This window comes from Mustelus asterias, chromosome 3 (assembly GCF_964213995.1).
Source record: "Mustelus asterias chromosome 3, sMusAst1.hap1.1, whole genome shotgun sequence".
In the NCBI taxonomy this organism is placed as follows: domain Eukaryota; kingdom Metazoa; phylum Chordata; class Chondrichthyes; order Carcharhiniformes; family Triakidae; genus Mustelus; species Mustelus asterias.
The window spans coordinates 104526904-104549028 of record NC_135803.1 but is presented as its reverse complement, the minus strand read 5'-3'; the positions used below and the strand labels follow the sequence as shown (position 1 = coordinate 104549028).

Here is a 22125-nt window from a genome sequence, read left to right as displayed (position 1 = left end):
GAGACAGTGACTTAAGCTGAATGTTGCCAAGAGAAAGTAAACTGTGGTAAATGTGCCTCGGAGATCTGGCACTGAGAACGAGTCTGTCTTCAGCGTGCTGCTTTTAGCAAGGCTCCTAGTTACTTTAAATATCAACAGATTGAAAACAGATCTTAATTCTCATAAAATTTCTGGAATATAGAGGACTCCATAGAAATGATACAACATTGAAGGGGGCCATTCAGCCCATCTTGCCCATGCTGACCCAAAGACATCCAGGTGCCCTTTCTGGTTTAGGGTCTCTGCCTCCACCACAAACTCAGGCAGCGAATTCCAGACATCCACCACCCTCTGTTTAAAAAAAAAAGATTTCTCCCATGTCCTCTCTAATCCTTCTGCCGATTAACTTGAATCTATGCCCCCTGGTTTTTGAACTTTCTGCCAAGGGAAACCGGTTTCTCCTGTCTATTCCATCTCTACTCAATTTTGCATACCTCAATCATGTCACCCCTCAGTCTTCTCTGTTCTAAGGCAAATAACCCCAACCTCCCCAATCTCTCCTCATAGCTACAATTCTCCATCCCTGGCAACATTCAAGTAAATCCTCTCTCCACCCTCCCCAGAGCACTTGCAGCCATCCTTTAACGTGTTGACCAGAACTGCACACACTGTTGCGTGTGTGTGTGACACTGTTGATCCTCCAGTTGTGGCCTCAGCAGTGTCTTGACCGTTTGATCATTATGTCCCTACTTTTGTATTATCTACCTCTGCCAATAAAGGAGAGCATTTCATATGCCTTCTTTATAACCTTTATCTACATGTACTGCTAACTTTAGGGTTTTATCCAATTGCACATCAAAACTTTTCACTTCGTCTGCCCCTTTCAATATGTTCCAGCTTGTGAATTCCCTTTCTACTGTTTGACCTCCCCAAATGCATTCCCTCCCACTTATCAGAGTTGAACTCGATTTGTCATTTTCACCCCCACTTCACCAACCCCATTGATGTCATTTTGGAGCTTACACCTATCACCTACGCTATCCGCTACACAGCCAATTTCTATGTCGTCTGCAAATTTCACAACCGTGCGCCTCACATTCCAGTCCAAATCATTAATATATAAAACAAACCACAGGGGTCCCAACACTACTTGAAACAGCTTTCCATTCACAAGGACGGTCATTGAGCATTCCCCTTTCTTTCCTATTACTCAGCCAACTTTGGATCCAATTCGCCACATTACCCTATATCCCATAGTCTTTCACTTTTTTGACCAATCTGCCATGTGGGACCTTGTCAAGTCCCTCCAATAGAAGTAGACATCATCCACTGCACTATCCTCATCGATCCTTCTTGTCACTTCCTCAAAGAATTCACTCAACTTTGAAAGACATGACCTTCCCTTAAAGCCATGCTGACTATCCCTGGCTAGTCCATGCCTTTCTAAGTGACAGTTTATCTGATCTTTCAGGATTAATTCTAACAATTTGCCCACTGCTGAGGTAAGACTAACTGGCCTATAATTGTCTGGTATTTTCTTTGTACCCTTTTTTAAATAATGGAACCACATTGCATTCCTCCAGTCCTCCAGCACTTCACCTGTGTCTAGTGAAGATTGGAAAATAATCCTCAGAGCATCTGCTATTTCCTCCCTGACCACCTTCAACATCCAAAAGAACAATCCATCTGGCCCTGGCGACTTATTCACTGTCACCTTGGCCAACTCCTCTAACACATCCTCTCTCATTATGAATATTATATTCAACATTTCACATTGCTCTTCTAGGATTACTATATCCACATCATCCCATTCCTTTCTGAGTACATAGACAAAAAATTAATATAAAGCACTTCCCATATCCTCTGCATCTTCATGCAAGTTCCATTCTTCATCTCTGATAGGTCCCACTTTTTCCTTAACTATCCTTTTCCTCGATGTACTGGTAAAACATCTTTAGGTTTTCCTTAATCTTGCTTGCTAACATTTTTTTTTCATTCCCTCACTTTGATTTCCTTATTTCTACTTTTACTTGGTCCCTGTACTTTCTAGTATTGAGTTTTGTGACTATCTTGAGCTTTCTTTTTTTTATTTCTAATCTTCCCCTGTATTTTCCTAGACAACCATGGGGTCTAGATTTGGCAGTACAATTCTTATTTGTTGGTGGGTATATGTCTGCTTTGTGCCCTAAAAATCTCACTTATTAGTGCTTCCCACTGGTTTACCACTGATTTCTCCTTTTGCAGTCTTGTCCAGTGACCTGGTTGCCCATTGTCGCTTCACCCACTTGCCCATCTTCATTTCCCAAGACTAAATTCAAAATTGCATCTCCTCTCATTGGGCTTGTCACATTGTTTAAAAAAACATTTTCCTGGACTAGGTACATTAATTTTTCACCCTCCATGCCCTTTATATTGTTTGAAACCCAGTTGAATCTGGGATAGTTGAAGTCTCCTACTATTATTGCCCTCTTATTCCTACAGGTAGAAATTTGTCTACATTTATGTTCCCTCTCACTACCTGGGGGTGTGTAGTATATTCCTAATAGTATGACTGCCCCTTTTTTTATTCCTAAACTCCATCCATAAAGCCTCATTTGTTAACCCGTTTATGATACCATTCTTTCTCACAGATGTAATTGATTTTATAATCAATAATGCTATCCCCTCCTTTTTTGTCAGCCTCCAGGGCTATTGAGCTATCGATTTTGCCCACTCCTCCCCCAAAGCCAGATTCCATTACAGCAAAGACATCCTGCTGCCATGTGTCTATCTGTGCCCTTAGTTCATCTGCCTTGTTTGCAATACTTCTTGCATTGAAGTATAAACAGTTCAACCCCGTCCGTTTCCTTTGGTCACTTTTTTTTTTCTGGTTCGCTGACCCATCTAAGCTTACCCTTCAGTTCCCATTCCCCTGACTCCTAACCCGTAGCCCATTCCATCTCTTCCCCACCCACACCCCATTTCTTAAGATTCTGATGACTCTTGTCTGTTCTGACATCTAAGCTTCTAATTTCTATCTTCTGACCAGCTTCAAATCTAACTTCTGACATCTCAACTTCCTCTCTAAACTTGCATCTTCAAAACATTTGGCTGGCTCAATATTTCTCCGCATGACAACATATGCTACACTTCAAAACTGTTCAGAGCTTCGGAAATTTCAGAGGTCGTAAAAGATGTCATGTAAATGCGAGTTATTTCTTTTGTGGTTCCTTTTTAAACAAACTCTTTGTCTTGGCCTTTAAAATCAATCAGGGTCATGTTCGAGGATCACTCTAGGGAGCCTGAAATTATTGCTATGGAGAGTACTTCCATGTTGTTAACTCTGCACGCGACGGCTACATAACGGTGATAAGGCACCGTTATATTCCATGCAGCCAGTTGCAAATGGAGACTGAGCACTCGTCACGAGAAGGGAGAAAATATTAGCAGAATCTTCCATTGAAACTATAGGTCCCGTTGCTTTAAAGCAGCTTCCATTAGTTGTGGTAATGCTGGAATAGCTCTGCTCCCTTACAACCTGTTATAGCAAGGCTAGTGTTTGTGTAGCCATAGCCTCCGAGTTCAAAGGTTCCAAAGTCCCCTTTTAGAACATGATTTACACTGATGCTCTTGTGTATTGTTTAGGGATTGCTCAACTGTCAAAGGTGCCATCCTTGAGATGAGGTGTTAAACCAAGGCCGTTTGTGGTTGCATTGTTGGACCACCCACTCGTCTTAGAAATAGTGGAGTAGGAAACTTATGCCCACCTGCGAGGGCAGACAGACTCTCGGGTTAAAATCTTGTGTGAAAGACAGCACCACCGACAACGCAGCCAAGAACTGTGGAAAACTTTCCGTTAAAATGTCAGCCCACTCCCCTCCCCCATCCCTTTCGCATGCACATGTAGCTGCAATTTCATAACAAGACTTAAGTAAATTTGTTGCCTTTTAACATCTCTAAATGTGTCTTCAGACATGGAAATCACATGTCGGAGCCACACATTTGGGCTGGTTACCATTTTGAACTGAGGCACATCTGAAACCACTTGTGAGAGGGGAGAGGGGAGGGAGGAGGGAAGATGGTGGTAAGTGTAACACTGAGTCACTGCTACCTTGAGAACCTCGGGCTGTCCTGCTGCTCTTCCTCTCTTCCATGTTCCTTCATTCCTACCATCCCCCATCTTTTTTCTCCAGCTCCCATGAGGGGCAGGGGCATGAGCTGTGGGATGGGAGTGGGGGGGGGGGGGGGTGTTGATAATGGCAGGAAGTTAGCGGGAGATCTTGAATTGTTTATACTGGTGGCCGTCACGTTCCTTTTCCATCCCTCTTGCGCTTCCTGTTGATGAAGTCATGTTGTATTTAGAAAAGAGCAGTGTGTCAATCAAGAACCATTGAAGAATGATACACATTGGGACTATGACAGCAAGCCTCAGTGCTTGTCGTTAAATCAGTGTGTTTGTTGTTAGGTCACGTTAGGTAATTGAGATGCACAGCTTTTTGTGCCTTAATCAAATATATGCAATGTAAATTGTGCCGAAATAGAATTTACAAGTGTAATTGTCCCAGGATGAGTTTAATTTGGTGCTTTCTTCTGCCAAGAGTACAAAGTCGCACCTTCCGTTTAAGGTTATGTGCTGCAAAGGACTGGCTAATCATAGAATCCCTACAGTGCAGAAAGAGGCCATTTGGGTCATCAAGTCTGCATTGACTCAACAACACAGCCCATCCATTGCCCTATCCCTGTAATCCCATGTATTTACCCCACTAATCCCTCTAATCTACACATCTTTGCACACTAAGGGGCAATTAAGCATGGCCAATCGACCTAATCTGCACATCTTTGGACTGTGGGTGGAAACCGGAGCACCCGGAGGAAACCCACGCAGACACGGGCGAATGTGCCAACTCCACACACAGTCACCCAGGGCCAGAATTGAACCCGGATCCCTGGTGTAATGAGGCAGCAATGCTGCATTCCATCCTTTGCATTGAGAAACTCGAGCAATGGATGGGGTGGACCCTGGTGTAGTGGAAGCATGAATTATGTGGTGCAGAAATGTATAGAATGGCATTGATGAAGGTGAATGAATGCTTCAGTCACTGTCACAACTTATTGTTTGGGATCAACACCTCTCTGTCCAAAGATGTGCGGAATAGGTTGATTGGCCATGCTAAAATCGCCCCTTGGTGTCCTGAGATGCGTAGGTTAGAGGGGTTAGTGGGTAAAATATGTAGGGATATGGGGGTAGGGCCTGGGTGGGATTGTGGTCGGTGCAGACTCAATAGGTCGAATGGCCTCTTTCTGTACTGTAGGGTTTCTATAATTTCTCTCTGCAAGAACCCTGCCATGGTCTGTGGAAAGTAAAGCACTCCTCCACCTGCAGCCACTTTATTACTCATTGGAGGAACTTGGAAGTAGCCTTGGAGCCCCATTTCCATGCAGATGTGTTTCTGTACATCTTACAGCGCCATTGTGCATGCTGCAGAAGATGTTTGTGTTAATGCTGTAAAATAAAGAGAGGACAAGATATTGTTAAAATGTGATAGTAATACAGCAGTCAACAGTTTCTCCGTATTTGCTATACTGTATTACACAAGTTTAAATAAGTGTTTGGAATTGAAAATGCACCGGGTAGCAAGCCCAGATTTTCAAGAGAACTGCTTTCCCTCCCGTACCTCCCTGTTCTCATCTTCCCAGCCTAGCTTTAACCCTCCTCATAACATTGATGTTTCCCAGCTGTTTTTGGCATTGTCCATTATTCTGAACTTAGTGCTTTATTCCCTTTTCATCCTTGACTGCTGATCTGGAGTATTTGGAACAGTTGAACAAAGCATCCAAGTCTTTGAGAACACCCTCCTATTCCTTTCCATCTGAATGTAGTCCAGACATCTCCAACAACTGTCGGCGCTGAAGTCCTCTAAGCACTTACCATATGTCCCATCCTTGTCTGTATCTGCCTCCTGTTCTCACTAATGTTGAGCTCTGTCTCTTGACTTTGCTTCAAGAAACATGCTCGATTTCTTCCTATATCAGATTGTTGGTGTCAAATTAAACCTTGACGCATGACTTCACCAGCTCAAATTCAGAAAGCTAACTGACGCTATTCACTGATTGTTTTCAAACTAACCCTCCTCCAAGGCAACTGAAAGGATAGGGTGCCTGTTTCCAATCCAATCATAGATGGTGAGGTCAGGTAAGGTGTAAAACTGACTCTTGAACTGATCCGTCTGTTTCCTACTGGGTTGGTTAATTTACGACCCTCATTGTCGTCACCCCCCTCCTCGAATCCACCCCCTCCTAATTGCCATCTTGGGCTGAACCGGGCAGAAACATTAACTCTGCTTCTCTCTCCACAGATGCTGCCAGACCTACTGAGGTTTTCCAGCATTTTTAGTTTTTATTTCTGATTTTCAGAATCAGCAGTATTTTGCTTTTATTGTTAATATTCATGTCCTGTTCATTCCCAAGCAAAGCTCCAAATCCCATTTTATGTCCAACATTTGCTTCCACTGTAGTTGCATTTCCAGACATACTTCAGTCACTCTGTAATATTGTATATCTCCTCCTCTCCAATAGTTTCCCTACCACTGATGTGAGACTCACTGGTCTGCATTTCTATGGCTTATCTCTACAACCCTTCTTAAATAGCAGAACCACATTAGCTGTTCTCCAGTCCTTTGGCCAAAGAGGAATTAAATATTTGGGTCAGAGCCCCGACAATCAGCCCCTTGCCTCCGACAGTAGCCTGGGACACAATTCATCTGGACCAGGAGATTTGTCCACTTTTAAGCCTGCCAATACCCCAATACCTTGTTTTTCCCTATGTCAATTTGCTCTAGAACCTCAGTGTCTCTCCCCGAATTCCATACTTGGAGCAGTCAGCAGCTGACTGTTAGAGTCTTTGTCATCTCCTAATGATGTCTGAACTTGTTGGCTTCACTTTCATCACCCTCCCATGCAATGTAACCTGTATCCCAAGTATCTTGATGTTGTTTCCCATACTTCATCATGTTAACTTCAGACCCCTCTTGCTTTGTTACTACCACCACCAAAAGCCTTGTCGTTCGTGCTTCGTTTGGGTTCTGCCAGGGCCACTCAGTTTCATATCTCATTACAACACCAGGTTAAAGTCCAACAGGTTTGTTTGGTATCATGAGCTTTTGGAGCACTGCTCCTTCATCAGGTGACTCACCAAAAGCTCGTGATACCAAACAATCCTGTTGGACTTTAACCTGATGTTGTGAGACTTCTTACTGTGCCCACCCCAGTCCGACGCCGGCATCTCCACATGTCTCATTACAACCTTTGTCCAAATATGGACACGAGCTAAATTCCAGATGTAAGGTGAGACTGACTACACTTGACATCAAGGCAGCATTTGACCAAGTGTGGCACCAAGGAAATTGAAGTCCCTGGGACTGACTTGGATTTTTACAACAAACTTTTAGATAAGGGGACAATCTGTGGGTGGAGCCAGAGGGCATCGGTAAAGTGTTTAACAAATACTCTGCATCTGTCTTCAGCCAAGAGAATGAGAATGAGGATGAAGGTGTGGAATTCGGGGAGAGACACTGAGGTTCTAGAGCAAATTGACATGGGGAAAAACAAGGTATTGGGGTGTTGGCAGGCTTAAAAATGGACAAAGCTCCTGGTCCAGATGAATTGTGTCCCAGGCTACTGTGGGAGGCAAGGAAGGAGATTGCCGGGGCTCTGACCCAAATATTTAATTCCTCTTTGGCCAAAGGACTGGAGAACAGCTAATGTGGTCCCACTATTTAAGGGTTGTAGAGATCAGCCAGAGAAATGCAGACCAGTGAGTCTCACATCAGTGGTAGGGAAAGTATTGGAGAAAATTCAGAAGTAGAGAATCTATATCCACTTGGAGAGGCAAGGCTTGATCAGGGATAGTCAGCATGGCTTTGTCAGAGGGAGGTCAGGCTTAAGAAATTTGATTAAATTTTTTGAGGAGGTGACCAGGTGCATAGATGAGGGTAGTGCCGTTGATGTTGTTTTATATGGATTTCAGCAAAGTTTTTGACAAGGTCCCACAAGGGAGATGTATAAAGAAGGTAAATGTACCTGGGATATAGCGTAATTTGATAAGGTGGATTCAAAATTGGCTTAGTTGTAGGAGACAGAGTGATGACAGATGGCTACTTTAGTGACTGGAAGCCATTGTCCAGTGGTGTACCACAAGGATCTTTGGGTCCCCTATTATTTGTTGTTTATATAAATAACATAGATGACTATGTGAGAGCAAGAATTAGTAAGTTTGCGAATGACACAAAGATTGGCCAGGTGGTTAACAGTGAGGCGGCATATCTTGAATTACAGGATGGTCAAATGGGCAGATAAGTGGCAGATGGAATTTAACCCTGAAAAGTGTGAGGTGATACACATTGGAAGGAGTTATTTTACAGGAAGTATTCAATGAGCCGCACGACACTAGAAAGTTCTGAAGGACAAAGGGACCTTGGCATGTTTATCCAAAGATCTCTGAAGGCGAAGGGCAACTTAGTGGAGTGATGAAAAAGGCATATGGGACACTTGCCTTGATCGATCGACCACAAAAGCAGGCAGGTGATTTTGGAGTTGTACAGGACTTTGGTGAGGTCACAGCTGGAGTACTGTGTGCAGTTCTGGTCGCCGCATTATAGGAAGGATGTGATTGCACTGGAGGGGGTGCAGAGGAGATTCACCAGGATGCTGCCTGGGATGGAACATTTAAGTTATGAAGAGAGGTTGGAGAGATTTGGGTTGTTTTTGTTGGAGCAGAGAAGGCTGAGGGGCGACCTGATCGAGGAATATAAGATTGAGGAACATAGTCAGAGTGGATGGGGAGCAGCTGTTTTCCTTAGTTGAAGGGTCAGTCACGAAGGGTCAGAAGTTCAAGGTGAGGGGCAGGAGGTTTAGGGGGGATGCAAGGAAAATCCTTTTTACCCAGAGGGTTGGAATGTGCTGCCAGGCAGGGTGGTAGAGGTGGGTTGCCTCTCATCCTGGATGAGCACTTGACATATAACATTCAATGCAGGTAGATAAATGCAGATAAATTGGAGGCTTGTCAGCCTATCTGGGAAATATATCACTGTTCATTCATTGCTGAGTCCAAATCCTGTAACTCCTTGCCATGAAATGATTTGCAGTAGCTCAAGAAGGTCTCGCCACCAAACCTCTCGAGGGCAAATGGTGGGCAATAAATGCATGATGCCCACATTGCATGCCTGAATAAACGGTAAAACAAATTTGGTTCAACCACATCTTCAGGCAATTAAAAAACCAACTCATCTCCCCTCAGACTCGGGTCTTACAGAATCCGAAAATCAAAAAGAGCCAACGAATTGTTCCCAGGGTTTAAAGTGTAAATCCAGTCAAAAAGAGCCATGCAGGTTGGCAGTGTTCTGAAAGCAGTTTTAATGCTTGAGGAGTGAACTTGACTCATTATTGGGATCTGGAGGAGCACTGTCACTGAGCACTGACGTGTTTTTTTCACTCCGGGCATTACAGATTACAGCATTTTCTGAATATAACTGGTGGGAAAAAGTTAGTCGGACATGTCAGGCGAACTTGCCAATGTATTATGCTGGTCGGCCTCCTGCACGTGCTTTGAGAACACGAAGCCTTGGATGTTGTCAGCCTCTATCAGCTTCCTAGACTTGGACAAGTGGGGTTTGACTATCTAGTAAGCAAATTTTGCATTCTACAGAGGGTTACTGCCAATATAGCTGTCGCAATGGTTTATTTGGGGAGCATTTGATGCAGCAATGGGTTTTGCTATCTTCTACCAAATGACCAGAAGACAACTTTTATGCACCATCTGAACTCCATTTATAAAATAACTTCTACATTCCACTTTTCTATTGAGGCAGCTGATAACCTGACGTAACATGTTAGCCATTTTTTTTGTGATTGTTTTCATTTGGATTCCAGTGGGTGCTTGCTAAACTTGACTGCCCCTAATGAGCTTGTGAACTAATATTTCGTGAGTCTGTCGTCACCAGGCTAGGAAGCCAGAGTTTCCATCTGCAACACTTGGAACCAATTTGTAGACTTGGGTCCTTTGGAATCAAAGTCAAAAACCCAAAGTATTAGTGATGTTTTTTGTTCAACATAACAAGTTGCCTGAAGATGTGGTGACAGCAAATTCATCGTAACTTACAAAAGAGACTTGGACAAATACTTGGAAAGGATTAGTCTTATCAAGGAAGAGCACAAGGAGCGGGACTAATTGGGATGGCACCATGGCGCAGTGATTAACACTGCTGTCTCACAGCGCCAGGGACCCAGGTTCAATCATGGCCTCGGATCACTGTCTGTGTGGAGTTTGCACATTCTCCCGGTGTCTGCGTGGGTTTCCTCCAGGTACTCCGGTTTCCTCCCACAGTCCAAAGATGTGCTGGTAAGGTTGACTGGCCATGCTAAATTGACCCTAATGTCAGAGGATTAGCAGGGTAAATAAAATGGGGTTACGGGATTAAGGTCTGGGTGGGATTGTGGTGGGTGCAGGCTCATTGGGCTGAATGGCCTCTTGCACTATAAGGATTCTATGATTCTATGGATTGCTCTTTCAAGGAACTGGTGAAGGTACGAGGGGCTGAATGGCTCCTTTCTTTGCTGTAAAGTTCTGTGATTAAAATGATGGCTGTGTAAAAGTGACAATGCTTGTGGACTTTGTCTCTTTCTTGTGGAAGAGGAGCAGCAATAATCCCTGAGCTGCTTTGTGGTAGTTCTCCTGATGAAGTGCAATTGTTGTTATGTATTTGTTACCCTGGTGGTGGCTTTCGTGTCTGTTACCCCACTCTTTGCACATATTTTCTGCCTTGCATTGATTTAAGACCGTGACCAGTGAGTGTGATCTTTCCTGTCGTGTGTAATTTGAGGCTTTGCTTCATTAACTGTTAGAACAAGATTTAATCACAGGTAATGGAGTTTCAGTGACTGATGGATAGAGACACAGAGAGAGGATTTATCAATGAAATGATGCAGGCCACGAGTTAATGAAAGTAATTGCTCATTAGTTCCTTGAGCCCCTTCCCCCTTGATTAAAACAATTGACGTAGGTCGCAGTACACTGCGATGTTTCTGAATGGTTGATTCATGCTAACAGAGTTACTCATCAATCTCCTGTTCCTCCCACTCAAACCCCACAAACCGTCAAATTACACATTGTAACTTGTGATGGAAAGCTTGAAATTGCATTAGCTGGATGTTCAGAAGATTTACAGCCAGCTTGTCTTTTTCTTGACTGTTATTGGAGCTGAGTCCATAAGGATTTAGGGTGATGGACAGTTAGTTTGTGTCTCTTTTTCACTCTTGCTTAATAAAAGCCCCAAAGCATCATGACTGGGAAACACATCTCTTAAATTAGTTGGGAGAGTTGGTCACAGAAAGGAGCAGTCTTGGCTGAAAATAGGTGAAGACTGCATAGTGTTTTTTTGCTTACGTTTTTTAATCCGTGGACCTGAGGATTACTGGAACAGGCTCCGTTGGAGTGCAGGAGCATGGAATGGTGTGGGTGGGGCTCTTGCTGACCACCTTGATGATGGAAACTGGGAAAAAAAATGTTCAAAAAGTGAAGTTACATAAATAAAAGAAGACCAAAAGAATGGTGAAGGCTAAGTAAAGCTACAAATGTTGGAAGTTGCCATGAACCAAGATAGTAAGATGGGCACTCCAATGGGCCTGATCATTTCTGGGATATCGAAAGAGACAAAGAAGTGACCCCTGAGGGGAATGTACATGTGGGGACTGGAGTGAGGACAGTACCGTTCAGAGGTCCCAGTAACTGATCAAATAGCCTTTTGATGCGCACTGTCCAAGGTACGTGCAAGTTAAAAGTCCAGTTCGGTGAAGAAACTGTGCAAACAGTTCACGGGAGAGTGAGTATAGAGAACTTGGTAGGAAGTTAAAAAGCAGGACCCTGAGGGTAGTAATCTCAGGATTGCTACCTGTGCCACGTGCCAATGAGGGTAAGAGTAGGATGCTCGGGCAGATGAACACATGGCTGAGGGAATGGTGTAGGGGGCAGGGTTTCAGATTTCTAGATCATTGGGACCTCTTCTGGGGCAAGTGGGACCTGTACAAGAGAGACAGGTTACACCTGAACTACAAGGGGACCAATATACTTGCAGGGAGGTTTGCTAGTGTTATTGGGGAGGGTTTAAACTAGATTTGCAGGGGGATGGGAACCAGAGTGTCAGAGCAGATAGTGGAGCGGGGGTGAAAATAAATGATAATAGTTCATGCAAAATCACAAATAGAAGGGTTGTGTGTGGGGGTAATAATCTTCTGAGGTGTGTCTATTTCAATGCCAGGAGTATTGTGGGGAAGGCAGATGAGCTGAGGGCGTGGATTGACACATGGAATTATGACATTGTACCCATTAGTGAAACTTGGCTACAGGAGGAGCAGGACTGGCAGCTCAATGTTCCAGGGTTCCGACGTTTCAGACGTGATAGAGGCAGAGGGATGAAGGGTGGCGGGGTGGAATTGCTAGTCAGGGAAAATGTTACAGCAGTGCTCAGGCAGGACAGATTAGAGGGCTTGTCTACCGAGACCATATGGGTGGAACTGAGAAACAGGAAAGATATGACCACATTAATGGGGTTGTATAATAGACCACCCAATAGTCAGCGAGAATTGGAGGAGCAAATCTGCAGAGAGATAGCAGACAACTGCAGGAAACATAAGGTTGTGATAGTAGGGGATTTTAATTTTTCACATATAGATTGGGACTCCCATACTGTTAAAGGTCTAGACGGGTTAGAGTTTGTAAAATGTGTTCAGGAAAATTTTCTAAATCAATATATAGAGGTACCAACTAGAGAGGATTCAATATTAGATCTCCTATTAGGAAACTAGTTAGGACAAGTGACGGAAGTATGTGTAGGGGAACACTTTGGTTCCAGTGATCAGAACGCCATTAGTTTCAACTTGCTCATGGATAAAGATAGATCTGGTTGAGGTTCTAAACTGGAAAAAGGCCAAATTTGAAGAAATGAGAAAGGATCTAAAAAGCGTGGATTGGGACAGGCTGTTCTCTGGCAAGGATGTGATTGGTAAGTGAGAGGCCTTCAAAGGAGAAATTTTGAGAGTGCAGAGTTTGTATGTTCCTGTCAGGATTAAAGGCAAAGTGAATAAGAATAAGGAACCTTGGTTCTCAAGGGATATTGGAACTCTGATCAAGAAGAAGAGAGAGATGTATGACATATATAGGCAACAGGGAGCAAATAAGATGCTTGAGGAGTATAAAAAGTGCAAGAAACTACTTGAAATCAGGAGGGCTAAAAGAAGACATGAGGTCGCTTTGGCAGACAAGGTGAAGGATAATCCTAAGAGCTTCTACAGGTATATTAAGGGCAAAAGGATAGTAAGGGATAAAATTGGTCCTCTTGAAGATCAGAGTGGTCAGCTATGTATGGAACCAAAAGAAATGGGGGAGATATTAAATGGGTTTTTTGCATCCGTATTTACTAAGGAAACTGACATGGAGTCTATGGAAATAAGGCAAACAAGTAGGGAGGTCATGGAACCTATACAGATTAAAGGGGAGAAGGTGCTTGCTGTCTTGAAGCAAATCAGTAGATAAATCCCCAGGACCGGACAGGGTATTCCCTCGGACCTTGAAGGAGACTAGTGTTGAAATTGCAGGGGCCCTGGCAGATATATTTAAAATGTCGGTATCCACGGGTGAGGTGCCAGATGATTGAAGGATAGCTCATGTTGTTCCGTTGTTTAAAAAAGGCTCAAAAAGTAATGCGGGAAATTATAGGCCGGTAAGTTTGACGTCAGTAGTAGGTCAATTATTGGAAGGAGTATTAAGAGATAGGATTTACAAATATTTGGATAGACGGACTTATTAGGGAGAGTCAACATGGCTTTGTGCGTGGTAGGTCATGTTTGACCAATCTATTAGAGTTTTTCGAGGAGGTTACCAGGAAAGTGGATGAAGGGAAGGCAGTGGAGTAAGGCCTTTGACAAGGTCCCGCATGGGAGGTTAATTAGGAAGGTTCAGTCGCTAGGTATATATGGAGAGGTAGTAAATTGGAATAGACATTGGCTCAATGGAAGAAGCCAGAGAGTGGTAGTGGAGGATTGCTTATGAGTGGAGGCCTGTGACTGGTGGTGTGCATGATGTGGAGATGCCGGCGTTGGACTGGGGTAAGCACAGTAAGAAGTCTCACAACACCAGGTTAAAGTCCAACAGGTTTATTTGGTAGCAAATACCATGGTATTTGCTACCAAATAAACCTGTTGGACTTTAACCTGGTGTTGTGAGACTTCTTACTGGTGGTGTGCCACAGGGATCAGTGCTTGGTCCATTGTTGTTTGTCATCTATATCAATGATCTGGATGATGATGTGGTAAATTGGATCAGCAAATTTGCTGATGATACAAAGATTGGAGGTGTAGTGGACAGTGAGGAAGGTTTTCAAAGCTTTCAGAGGGATTTGGACCAACTAGAAAAATGGGCTGAAAAATGGCAGATGGAGTTTAATGCAGACAAGTGAGGTATTGCACTTTGGAAGGACAAACCAAGGTAGAACATACAAGGTAAATGGTAGGACACTGAAGAGTGCAGTAGAACAGAGGGATCTGGGAATACAGATACATAATTCCCTAAAAGTGGCATCACCGGTAGATAGGGTCGTGAAGAGTGCTTTTGGTACATTGGCCTTTATAAATCCAAGTATTGAGTATAGGAGTTGGAATGTTATGGTGAGGTCGTATAAGATATTGGTGAGGCCGAATTTAGAGTATCGTGTGCAGTTTTGGTCACCTAATTACAGGAAGGATATTAATAAGGTTGAAAGAGTGCAGAGAAGGTTTACAAGGATGTTGCCGGGACTTGAGAAACTGAGTTACAGAGAAAGGTTGAATAGGTTCGGACTTTATTCCCTGGAGCGCAGAAGAATGAGGGGAGATTTGGTAGAGGTGTATAAAATTATGATGGGTATAGATAGAGTGAATGCAAGCAGGCTTTTCCCACTGAGGCTAGGGGAGAAAATAACTAGAGGACATGGGTTAAGGGTGAGGGGGGGAAAGGTTTAAAGGGAATATTAGGGGGGGGGGCTTCTTCACGCAGAGAGTGGTGGGAGTGTGGAATGAGGTGGTGAATGCGGGCTCACTTTTAACATTTAAGAAAAACTTGGACAGGTACATGGATGAGAGGGGTGAGGAGGGATATGGTCCTGGTGCAGGTCAGTGGGACTAGGCAGAAAAATGGTTCGGCACAGCCAAGAAGGGCCAAAAGGCCTGTTTCTGTGCTGTAATGTTCTATGGTTCGAACAGTGGCCTGCACAGCTTCCTCCGCTACTTTTTAAAAGGAGGGTAATACTTGATGGCTTTTAAGAACCGGACCAGCCAACTTCCTCAGATTGCTGGTGTGCACTCTGGCCTATTTTCCTCGCATGAAATCAAATTTATATTCTTCCCCCTCCCCTGAGTTTTGAAAGAAAAACGAGAAGAGAAATTAAAGGCAGGGTAGTTGCAGGGAATATAATTTTTGTTTAAATTCTGAAATGGGCTGGCATAAAGAGGATTGTTACTTTACAGCCACCTTACCAACTTGTGATTGCATTTAGGTAGTTGTATGAAATTTGGAATGAGGCTCCTGTTTATAGGTTTTGCTGAAGTTGTATTAAAGTAGCAGGAGGGTGGCAGATTGAATGTGGTCTGAACGAGTTGTTTTTTTGGTTGATGGAAACCTTTCCCATTGACTCATGGACTTTCATGAATGTTTGCATGGGATGCCATGTTCAGCAAATCGTTTGAACAGGAAATGTCCATAGTGCGTACTTTTAATAAGGGGAAACATTTTTTTTGAACTTCTTGCAATTCTCCAGACTTGGGGTATGGAGGTTTCTTTTTGCAGTCATCTCCCGGCACAGTGGCTAGCACTGCTGCCTCTCAGTGCCAGGGACTCTCAATCGGTTCCCGGCTTGGGTCACTGTCTGTGCAGAGTCTGCACATTCTCCCCGAGTCCACGTGGGTTTCCTCCAGGTGCTCCGGTTTCCTCCCACAGTCCAAAAGACGTGCTGGTTAGGTGGATTGGCCATGCTAAATTCTCCCTCAGTGTACCCAAACAGGCACTGGAGTGTGGCAACTAAGGGATCTTCACATAACTGCATTGCAGTGTTAATGTAAGCCTACTTGTGACTAATAAATAAACTTTAAGCTCCAACATGGGTCAGATGCCCAGTAGAAGTCCCAGTACTACATCTCAACCATGTGCTGTGCTGATTTCTGCCCAGTACACAGCAGTAGTGGTTGGCACTGAATTGCTTTGGCTTGCGTCTTATGTATTTATATTCTTCACTGGGCCAGCATTGAGGGTTTGAGTAAAATAACGTCCACTTATATGTGGAGCCCCAGAAATAAATTGAAATTCCTCCTTTTTTAATGGTTTTATAGGTGGGGCATTTAATTGCTTATTTTTTTAAAAAGCTACGCTATTTATGACAGTAAAGACCAGCCGTTGGCAGGGGTTACGTTCCTGCGAAACCTGACAGTGAAATTGCAATCGACCAGCATGCTTTACAATGGGAGTTGACTAAATAGCTTCCAACCATTCTAAAATGTGACGTGTTTAAAGGCAATAAAAGCAATGCTCTTAATAAACTTAAAAGAGAAATTTACTGGGGAAATTGTTTTATTAAACAATGAAGCCAGAGCAATGTAAAATTTGTCACACTTAGTGGAGCTGGACTGTGATCAGAAATTAAATCACAGCAACATGGAACACCCACGTTTAAACAACAGCAGACGATGTACAAGCAGTGCTCGCTTTCTGCTGCAGGAAGTACATTAGGGACACCTTCCATGTCTTAAAATTGATTTTAGTGATTTTTTTTTTCTATTTCCAGCATTTTTTACTTGTGACTAATAAATAAACTTTAAGGTACAACATAGGTCAGATGCCCAGTAGAAGTCCAAGTGCCACATCTCAAGCATGTGGCTTCTATTTTTTTAAAGTTTAAAATGGCGGATGAGTAAAGTTTTGGGCCTGCAATGGGCAATCTGGTGTATAAAAATGTATGCAGCTAAGCAAATTTACCAAAGAGGAAGTCGTGAATCGTGGGACTTTAAGTTTTTGGTTACCCAATAATTTTTTTTGTATTAATTTTTTCTGCAGACTGCCTCTTCAAGCTATGTCCCATGAACCGATACTCTGCTCAGAAACAGTTCTGGAAAGCAGCTAAGCCTGGGGGCAACACTACCACAGATGCAGTGCTGCTGAATAAACTACACGTAAGTAGAATACACCAAAGTAAATTGGCCTTGCCTCTGGAAGTGATGGGACTGATGAATATGCCAGCTCCTGCCAGCAATCCTGGGGTTACAGCAACTTGAGGGCTTTCATTTTTACAGGATACACTTAGAAATTTCTGTACAAAAATCAAAGCAGATTGTCCATTGCTGTACTGAAGGAACATTGCACTGAATGAAGGTGCTGATCTAAACAGGTGCTGTCAGGTGGAATGAGAAGGTGCCATGGTCCCAATTTGAAGAGCGGGGGAGTTATCCTGGCCAATACTCATCCCTCAATCAACATCACAAAAACAACTGAACGGTCATAATAAGCAAACTACTGGTAACACTGGCATCTGAAAAAAGAACAGAACTTACTGGAAAAGCCTGGCAGCATCTGTAGAGAGAGAAAGCAGAGTTAATGTTTTGCATCTGTTTGGCTCTTCAGAACTGAAGAGAGGGAGATTGTATTCGATATTAAAATGTAGTTGCGAGAGATTGCCACAAAGCAACCTTAAGAACAAAAGACAGATGACTTGTCAGGGGGGGCGCACTGTAAGGAAAGGCTTTTGCAATGAGACAATACACATTTGGGATATTTTAAAAAAGGATTTTAAGATGGAGGAGAAAGGTCACAGTGAAGTTTTTGAACTCAACGTTGAGTCCTGAGGGCTGGTACTTGCTTATGCCAGACTTCACTGGAGCAGTGCAGCAGGCCAGGGATGGATATGTGGGCATGTAAGCAAGGTGCTGAGTGGAAAATACCAAGCAACAGGAAGGTTGGGGTCATGCTTGTGGACTGAGAGAAGGTGTTCCTCAAAACAGTCACCCAGTCTATGTTTAGTCTCCCCAACGTTGAGGTGAGCGCATTGGGAGCAGCGAATACAATAAAACAATTTGAAGGAAGTGCAAGTGGAACGCTGCTTAACCTGAAAGGAGCCTTGGACAGTGAGGCGGGAGGAGGTAAAGGGGCCGGTGTTGCACTTTCTGAGTGCAAGGGAAGGTGCTGTGGGGAGGGGATGGGGAATTGGGCATGATGGAGGAGAGGACCAGAGTGTCACGGAGAATGCTGATGGGGGTGAAGTGAGGGGAAGATGTGCTTCATGGCATCATGCTGGAGTTGGCGGAAATGGCAGAGGATGATCCTTTAATGTGGAGGTGGTGGGATGGAAGTGCGGACAAAGGATACCCGATCATAGATCTGGGAGGGAGGGGAAGGGGTGAGGGGAGAGGCTTGGGAGGGCATGTCTGAGTGCAAAAACCCTCCTGCCTTTCACATCCAGGCGACCTGTCTTTTGTTCTGAAGGTTGCTACATCTTGTTGTAATCTCAGTTACAATTTAATATCTTGCACGTTTGCCCTCTCTTCAGTTCTGATGAAAAGTCAGATGGACTCGACATTAACTCTGTGTTCTCTCTCTTCCAATGCTACTAAACCTGTGGAGCTTTTCCAGCATCCTCTGTTCTTGTTTGTAGTTTAATGGTCATAGTGGTAGCTTGCTGCGCACATATTGGCAGCCATGTCTCCTCTGTTACAGCACTTGCAAAGTAATTACTTTGCTGTAAAGTGCTTTGAGATTGTGTGAAGTCATATGCTATATAAATACAAATGCTTGCTCTCATATAATCCCTACAGTGCTGAAGGAGGCCATTCAACCCAACGAGCCTGAATCAAAACAATCCCACCCAGGCCATATCCCCGCAACCCCATGCATTTACCCCATAAGTTCCCTGACACTAAGGGGCAATTTATCATGGCCAATCCACCTAACCTGCATATCTTTAAACTGTGGGAGGAAACCGGAGCACCTGGAGGAAACCCACGCAGACACTGGGAGAATGTGCAAACTCCACACCAACAGTCACCCGAGGCTGGAATTGAACTAGGGTCCTTGGCGCTGAGGCAGCAGGGCTAACCACTATGCTACCGTGCCTCTCTCGGCATCCTTTCCATCCCTCCTTCAATACAGGCTTTTCACGACTCCAAAAAAATTTCCATCTGGGAATTACTTTGAGTATTCCCACTCACTAAACAACAAGACTTAAGTGAGGGAAATCATTGGTTTCACAATCACTTTGATTCTTAAAATGCCTTGTTTTTCCTACTTCAATACCTGAACTACATACTGTCATTGTTTGCTTTCCAAGGTGATTTAGAGGTGTCTGTCAACCCTTGTTTTAAAAATACAGCAGTTTTGTTGGGTAGAGCATGCAAACAAACTGTTTTTGCAGCGCTGAAAGCTGACAAGTGGATTCAAATGCTGCTGTGCATTCCATTGGCTGGTGATGAATTACAAGCCGGTTTTGAATTGTGCATTGTTTAATGGATGTGTTGCAACAATCTGTAGGTCAAAGATTTGCTTTTATATTGGTTCATGGGATGTGGGCTTTGCTGGCTAGGTCAGCATTTATTGCCCATCTCTAATTGCGGTTGAGAAGTTGGTGGTGAGGTGCCTTCTTTAACCACTGCAGTCCATGTGGTGTAGGTGCACCCACAGTGCTGTTCGGAAGGGAGTTCCAAGATTTTGACCCAGCGACAATGAAGGATATAGTTCCAAGTCAGGATGGTGAGAAACTTTGAGGGGAAGCTGCAGGTTGTGATGTTCCCATGCATCTGCTGTCCAGAGCTTTCTAGATGATAGAGGTCACGAGTTTGGAAGATTCTGTCCAAGGAGTGTTGCTGAGTTGCTGCAGTGCATCTCATAGTGCATACCACTGCCACTGTGTGTTGGTGATGGGGGGATTGAATGTTTAAGGTGGTGGATGGGATGCCAATCAAATGGGCTACTTTGTCCTGGATGGTGTTGAGCTTCTTGAGTGTTGTCGGAGCTGCGTTCATCCTGGCAAATAGAGTATTCCATCTCATTCCTGACTTGTGCCTTGCAGGATCTGGGGAGTCCTCACCACAGAATTCCCAATCTCTGACCTGCTGTTGTAGCCACAGTATTTCTATGGCTGGTCCAGTTAGTTTCTGGTCAATAGTAACTGCCAGGACGTTCATAGTGAGGAATTCAGTGATGGTAATGCCATTGAATGTTCAAGGGAGATGGTTAAATTCTCTCTTGTTGGACATGGTCATTGGCTGGCACTTTTGTGATGTGAATGTTAGTTAACTCTATCAAGCCAATGGTTGATCATCAGCTCCGGCTAGGCATATTCCGAGGCTGTTACTACACCGCCATCTGCTGCCAATCATCCCTCCCCCACCCTTCCACCATTGGTCTTCCATGGTATCCATCTTTCATTGGGAAGCCAAAGGAATATGCTGTAGTAAATGAGATTGTATTTGTGACGGTGTTCATTGCTTATTATTCTCCAACCAAAGAATCTGGTAAAATTGCAACTGATCTATATTTTCAAGCTTGACAAATCCATACATTGCAAACCAATTATTCCTTCAAATGTAGGTGAAATCAAGTATTTCATCTTGCTATCAGTTTATTAAACATCACTTAGCACAAATAACAAACATGGCCCTTATACCGGGGACTTGTATTTTGGAACATGCTGTAGATTACGGAGTCCATTCTGTAGTGCACATATGCATGTCAAAGGGGGAAATCGAACTGTTGGATAATTCCCTTTCCAAGGAATCTCTGTAAACCTGTCATGCCACTCTGGTAATGTTGCACTGTGCAATTAGACCACTTGGATTCTTTGACACTCAAGTTATGACACTCAAACAGGAGTTTAAATAACATCTATATGAGCAGTGACATTACCACTATGCCACTGTGTGATGGGAATCTAATTGATCATTTCTATTTTATGATGATCAATAATTAATTGGAATAGGGGTATCTGTGATACTCTTGCTGTATATGAACCAAACAATCTTGGAAAACAAACCTATGAAGGTTGACAAAGACGGAGGCAATTTTATTAGGGTTTGGATGATTTTAGACTCTGAATATGTCCATAAAAATCACTTTGGGCTACAATTTTGACGTAGCAGTTTTCAAATCTCAATGTTTCGCAGTAAACACGTATCCCATATATAAGTATTGTTAGCTGAACAGAACCACCGCCAATTAGCTGCTTGAGTATTGTTGGAGCTGCATTAGTTCGAGTTGGTGATATTCCTGGAGGGTCGTTCATGTGATATTCTCATTGTCTGGTGTTGAATCACATGGTCTCGAAAAACCTCGTTCCATTTGGCTTCTGATCTTGGGTCCCCTGCAGTTGCAAAGATCCAAAACCCCGGAGGCTACCCATGACCAGCAGAGCAGCAATAGAGGGCAGGGAAGAGGGAGTAACACTTGGATTTCCCTATTAGCTACCTGCAGTGGGTTAACTCACTAATCTTTAACAGCCGTAATTGCTTAACCCACCTGTAACTTGTCATAACGCAAAACCACACTGACAATTAGAGTCATAAAATTTCACAGCACAGAAAGAGGCCCTTCGGCAAGCCATTAAGTACCTACCCCATTTTCTGTGGTCTGTAACCTTATGGCCTTTCAAGTGCTCATCTAAATGCTGCTTTAATGTTGAGGGCTCCAGTCTCTACCACCCTTTCAGGCAATGAGTTCCAGATTCCCACCGCCCTCTGGGTGAAAAGGTTTTTCTTCAAATTCTTTAAATCTCCCGCCCCTGACTTTAAATCTATGCCCACTGATGACCCCATAAGCAAGGGGAAAAGCTTCTTCCTATCTACCCTATCTATGTCCCTCATAATTTTATGCACCTTGGACAGGTCCCCTCTCGGCCTTCTCTGCTGTAAGGAAAACAACCCCAGCCTATCCAGCCCCTCTTGGTAGCTGAAACGCTCCAGCCCAAGGCTGGTGAATCCCCCCTTCATACTCTTGTGCAATCATGTCCTTCCTATAGTGTGCTGACCAGAATGGCACGCAGTACTCCAGCTGTGGTCTAATGAGCACAGCTCCATCATAACCTCCCTGCTCTTGTATTCTGTGCCTTG

The 22125-nt window shown here is 43.8% G+C and overlaps 1 protein-coding gene across 1 annotated transcript in view; it reads left to right on the top strand.

The window, feature by feature from the left end:
* Positions 1-22125, top strand: part of itpr1b (inositol 1,4,5-trisphosphate receptor, type 1b) — a 521126-nt gene that overhangs the window by 116963 nt on the left and 382038 nt on the right. The window contains exon 4 of the mRNA XM_078209411.1: positions 17090-17205. Within this exon, the coding sequence (XP_078065537.1) occupies positions 17090-17205 (116 nt within the window). The remainder of the gene's footprint in view (positions 1-17089; positions 17206-22125) is intronic.